Consider the following 6,029-nt stretch of genomic DNA (forward strand, 5'->3'; position numbering starts at 1 on the left):
CGACGTGATGCACCAGGAATCTTGATTCGTCAGACCAGGCCACTTTCTTCCGATCATCCACTGTCCAATCTTGATGATCTTGGGCCCATTTCACGTCGTGTTAGCGATGGTGTGCAGTTAGCATGGGGACTCACAGATTCTTGATTTCTTTACAAAATGTCCAAACTTTTTCTGATTTGTGGTTGTATTTAATGAGTGTTGGCAGGTATGAACCTTGTTTGGCTTTGAATGTCTAGTCTTAAATAAAATACAAAAAATTAAAAGAAAATGCAAATAAACAAATACAAGTTTTGGGGTCTTTTCTCAAAACTCAGTTTATTTTGACTTTCTTAATCTCAATACATTGTTTTTGTTTATAGATTTACTATAGACTATACTTCATATTCTTCAATAGTTAGAAAAATGCATGCAATCTACAAGAGGTTTAGTAATTCACATTTGGTTATATTGAGTCAGGTGACATAAAATGTTACATACAGTGTACATGGTTAAGCTGCATAAACAATGCCCCATTCGGACAGGTTGAGTTTTGTGTCTGTCAGCTACAGATGTCATGATTCTGGGGTGTATAGGCAAAAGACACATTACATTTGTTTATCTTAACAGATATACAGCATTTATATTATACCGTACATCAGGTCAGGTGTATTTGATGTTACATGACAGAACAGCAGCAGGTGGCGGGATAGTCATCAGCGTTCACTTTAAACTCATTTCCATACACATAGTAAACATTAGGCTTTCCTTTCCACATGTAGTTCACTTTGGTTATGGCAATGAGCTCGATTGTCTGCCTCTGAAACAGATTAAATTACAGAATGACAGATTCAAGATTCATCATGATGATTGTCTCTAGTTACAGACAGACTGGTAATGATATAGCACAGTTTGTTATTTGTATTGTTTTGTTACATACAAACATACAAATACAAATTATAATTGAAAATTATGAATGATAATAATCAAGTGATAAAAATGACAATATAAAAAGGTCTGGAAGCACATAAACATATGAAGACAGTGGTACCTGTTGTAACATGCGGGACTTTTGGGCGTATTTCACCTGATGGTCTCTTACAAAGCGCTCAGAAGCTTGTGCAACAGAAACATCAGGAAAGCCCCTCACTGGATAGACCTACAGTAAACATAACCATCTGATGAACTTACAAATTTCAACAAACCTTACAAACCTCTACGGTCTGTTCGTACCATATTCTGGGCGTCTTTGAAGAGCTCTTTCCCTGAAACCTCCTCCAGTTTTTGCCCTCTCAGACCACTTGAATCTTGCGCTACGAATTCATCCTTCTCTATGCTCCTGAAATAGTCCAAAAATAGCTTTTAGAATGAGACCGTTCAGTTTGAAAGACTTCTGATTATCATGAAATAATTAATAATAATGACTTAATTTATTTTTATTTCAAAGAAACTGTAAATGAGTGCTCTCTTGTGCAAAGAATGACTTCAATGTAAGTCTATGAGTATGATCGTTTAGAAACATAACAGCATACTGAATCTCCTCATACTGCAGGATTCGTGTATATAGCACAAACAGTGACTGAGGAGCTAGTTAATATTGTAATAATAGCCATGCCTGCCTTAGCAAACATGTATGTTATATCATATAGATCATACCATTTAACATTGAGGTTGATGAAGACGAGCAGCTGTCTCTTTCCACGGCAGGTGTCACACTGGCAAGAGCCGCTGCCGCTACATGAACTACAGCTGAAAGACACCAGATAAGTCAGAACTCAGAAAATACCAACCAAACCACTGAAGCCCCCTGCAGGATTTAATCTGAATTCAACCCACAGTAGCCACAAAATTATAAAAATACAATAAAGATAAATTAAATTAAAATACAATAAATTAAATTTAAAAATTAGTCAAATAAATATAAATTAAGTAAAGTAAGTCATTTAAAACATTAAAAAAGCATTTTTTTAGTGAGAAACCTGTTTCATAGAAATGTCTCATTATATACAGCTATAAAGGACTTACTTTTCACGTCCGCGCCCATTGCAGTGCGTGCAGCGGTCATCAGAATGACGGTAACCAGAACCATTACACACCCTACAGACTTTCTGCACATGGAAAACAATAGAGGACAAACAGGTCATATATTAGGGTATTTACGTCATATGATGAACTGAATGAAAAAACATTCTGTGGCTTGTGTGCACAATTCCAGTACAATTCAACTTGAATTGCTCTCCAGTCACCACACTTTTAATACTTTTAATACAAGTGCCATATTTTCCTCTGTGAAAACAACTTTGATAACAATTAAATGCCCGGCATGCAGCTGGTTCGGTCTGTGCTAGTTAAAAATGTACTTACATTTCCAGCTCCAGCACAGGTGGTACATGGGTTTTTTCCCATTCCCAGACACACGTGACAGTTCTAGGGTGCAAACAGAATATAATGCTCTAAAATATGATCCGACTTACTGAACATAACCATTACTGGCAAGTTTATCTGCTGCAGGAAGCCAAAAAGCATTTGTACTTTAGAGAGTAAAACACTTTTTCAGCAGCCTTGGTTCCAGACATATTTCTTTGTCCCATTCATTTGTCCCCATAGGGATTTTAAAAAGTCATTGTTAAAGAATTATAAGCCACGAAAGCAAACCAAACCAGCTATGAGGTAAAAATCACAGCATTACAAAGTATTTTGAAAATGCAGAGAGGCTATTATATCATTCATAGTGCTTCATCTGAGAGGGTGTTTTTTTGGTACAATTTGCTTGTCACGATTTATTTGCAGAATCATGGGTAATGTAGCTCTTCACCATGAATTCTGGATTTTAACATGATTATTTAAAAAGTAAGTTTGTTAAAATAAGTTTCATAGAAAATAATGCAGGCTGATGGCTTCAACAAAAGCGTGAACCATCGATTAACATAGCTGAGGTTGTCTTTAAAGTCTGTCTTTAAAGGTTTTTAAGTTATCATTTTAAATTCACTACCGTATTGAGAAAATGAATAGGACTTTTGATTCCGGAACTCGACTATTGTTGTGCAAACAGAAAAATTAAAATGAATGTTCTGGTGATCTAGAAGATTAAATAAAATACTGCCAAACCCTTTAGAATGTGTTGAGTTTTCATGCAGAAATGCAGTACAGTAGCCACGTTTCCACCATCAGGCCAAACCGTTCTAATGCTTAATCCATTTCATTCCATTCCATGCCGAACCGCCCAGCCGGTATGGATTTGGTTTCATTTTCCACTGTGGGCCTGATAACAGAGCTCCAATACAAATTCATCAGTCGTTGCTTTGGTAACGCAAGTGTTTACATACGGTATGAGATGTAAATAGCGACCATGTTATGGAGGATGATCAGATATTTCTATTTACTTCAGTCAAATAGTGCACTTGGTCAGCTACAGAGAGAGAGAGAGAACTAGTGGGCAGACAACAATCAAGTGACCAATTCTGAGTGGACACATCACTACAGACATTCTACCAGCCAACTGTTCTCAGAATTGCAGGCTGAGAACGGTTTATAATCGTGTTGTGCCAAACCAAGCTCAAGTGGAAATTGCTTACCATTCTTAGAACCGTTCGGTTAGACGGTGGAAAAGTGGCTAAAGTGTGTTGAATGGGACCTGCTTTCTTAGTTTTTGTGGATCATGTGGTTAAAGGTCAAACCTTGACTGAGGAAGTATAGGGCACTTTAATGGTCTGCTTGTGCTCTTGAAAGAAGGCCGGAGGTTGAGCTGCAATCTGCCATGGACCTGGAGTAGGTTGAACACCAGCATCCACAGGCTGACCTGAAATTTTATGCTTTTATTGATTATGAGCCACATTAAATGCAGAAACATTTTCCTTCCTGGCATTTGCATCATGTAAGATTTTAATATAGTGCAGGAATACAAGATCAGTATGCTGAAGTGTAAACATGCCCTATTTGACTTCTGGGTACCTGTGTAAGGCTCCTGACTCCATTCAGTAGATCTGGACTCCATGAACGTCTCCAAACGATACTGAGAACAGAAGCAGCATTTAGTTCTATCAACCACAAATCACATCAGGTTTTAACATGCATCACCATGTGATGCTTCTGGACACATCATCAGTGATGTTTCCTGGGGTCATCTGGTGTTTCGGGTCTTTCAATAATCAGACATCCTCGCCCAGGCGACCCAGTCGGGCTTGATCAAGCCCCAACTTGTGTCCAGGTAGCACTACCCCACCCAAGGCTCTCCTCTCCTGATCCACAGCCAACTTGCTGGAGTTGGTATCGGAGTTTGATCAGGGTTTGAGCTAAACTCTGCAGGGCAGTGATCCTCCAGGACCGGATTTCAGGAATCCTGTGCTATGCTCTTCAGAACTTTGTCATGACACCAACGATAGCACCCCTCACTCAGGGCTCTTAGACAGCTGCTGAGGATGTGATCCGGGGTTCCTCTCTTCAGGCACAGAGGATAAGCTGGTGACTCTATCTTCTCCCAGCAGAAAAGATTGGACAGGCTTGGTAGTACGTCATAGACAGCCTGGATTAAGATTTTTATTCAGTGGGGCTTAGATTTCCAGAGCTTGGCCCAAGTAACTTTGCGTTCTACTACTTGTTCCCACCTTGTCCAGGCTCCCTGCTGCTGCATCCCATCAATCCTGCTGGCTCGCACTTCCTCAAGCAATGCTCTGACCTCATCCTGGAGCTGCAACCTCCTATCCTTCCTCCTTGCTGTGCCATAGCACGACGCCGTGTTGCTGCTCAGGCCTGCTCTTCCTTGAACCACTGTGCCCACCAGTGCCCTTTGCTTCAGACGTGACTCAGCAACATCCATGGCCTCAGATGCCTTCCATTTCAGCCCTGTCCTGACCTCAATCCCTGCCTGAGAGACTTTTGGGTCTGAGGACTCCTAGTATTGCAGCAACTCCCTAGTGCGGGTCACCATGAATTCTTCATTCAGGCTGCTGATGGGGAGTTTCAGCTCGTTGTTTTTCCCGTATAAAGCGATACTGCTTAGGCTTCAGCGTAGTCCTAGACATTTCCGTAAGAACCTGCTCATCCTCCTCCACGCCTTAAAATTATATGTCTTAAACATTATATGTAAAAAAAAACACATACCGAAGAAGAAAACGTCATAATGAAGATGATTTAATGTTTTTTAATTTGTAATTTAGGTCTCACCCTGTAGGTATTAAAAGACTCCATATTGGTTATGACTCCCTCTCTGACGGGGGCAGAACTATAGCAGCACTTGCTGGAGACATAGGTTGCGAAAGCTTCACGTGCCCTGTCCTCTGAGATGGAGGGTATACTGATATCAAAGAGAAAATATCAATATGTAAGTGACCTTTGCACATGTCTAACAGGGTGTGTTGTGACATTTTTAGTACCTCCATGACCCTTTTTAGGTGTTTTACTAAACTGACACAACGTATTCAGGTCATAGTGCAGAATAATGGGCTAAAAAGGTGAATCAGCAGAATGCATTTTAGATAAAGCTTTCAAACTTTTTGATGCCGAAAACCTCAAAATATGATGATCCCCTGCTAGGTGAATATAAAAGCAGCTACAGTACATGCCTATATATATACTGACTGACAAAATTATACATTTCTTTGCTAAGTTTTTCTGTACTGAAGTTAAAGCCAATTATTTAAAAAATACTGTTATTTAAATGAAGAATGCCCATCTTTGTATGAACATTGCATATCATAGGTGAGTGTTTAAGATTAAATGTGTGCATTGAGTGTTTTTTGTATAGAGAAAAAGCTCTTACTGCCAGTCTGGTGGGCTGGGGGCCTGTTCAGGCACAGGCATCGGTACAGATGGCATTGGAGGTGGAAGATACCCACCTGTGAAAACAGAGACAACACTAGCAACAAAACTAGGAGGCTCATTCATGTATTTCTGTGCTCTAAACACTATAAGGTCTATTGTTGCATTCAAGTCCTTCTGGAAAATTCGTATTTACGATGTCAGGTGCGTTCAAATTAGTGGTCGACCGATATATCGCCAAGGTCGATATATCGGCCGATATTTGGCATTTTTCAAATATTGGCATCGGCATCGGC

At 39.8% G+C, this 6,029-nt stretch overlaps 1 protein-coding gene across 1 annotated transcript; it reads right to left on the reverse strand.

The window, feature by feature from the left end:
• Positions 1-297: 297 nt before the first annotated feature.
• Positions 298-5,859, reverse strand: LOC107723051 (protein SSUH2 homolog). The gene is made up of 10 exons (XM_016531552.1): positions 5,735-5,859; positions 5,140-5,269; positions 3,928-3,988; positions 3,654-3,775; positions 2,341-2,403; positions 2,002-2,084; positions 1,633-1,725; positions 1,210-1,315; positions 1,028-1,135; positions 298-796 (listed from the first exon to the last, which is right to left on the reverse strand). Exons 1-10 carry the CDS (start codon positions 5,857-5,859, stop codon positions 656-658), a joined length of 1,032 nt encoding a protein of 343 aa, XP_016387038.1. The 3' UTR covers positions 298-655.
• Between the last annotated feature and the right edge of the window lie 170 nt (positions 5,860-6,029).

The sequence above is a fragment of the Sinocyclocheilus rhinocerous genome, unplaced genomic scaffold, assembly GCF_001515625.1.
Source record: "Sinocyclocheilus rhinocerous isolate Xijiao unplaced genomic scaffold, SAMN03320098_v1.1 scaffold5140, whole genome shotgun sequence".
NCBI lineage: Eukaryota > Metazoa > Chordata > Actinopteri > Cypriniformes > Cyprinidae > Sinocyclocheilus > Sinocyclocheilus rhinocerous.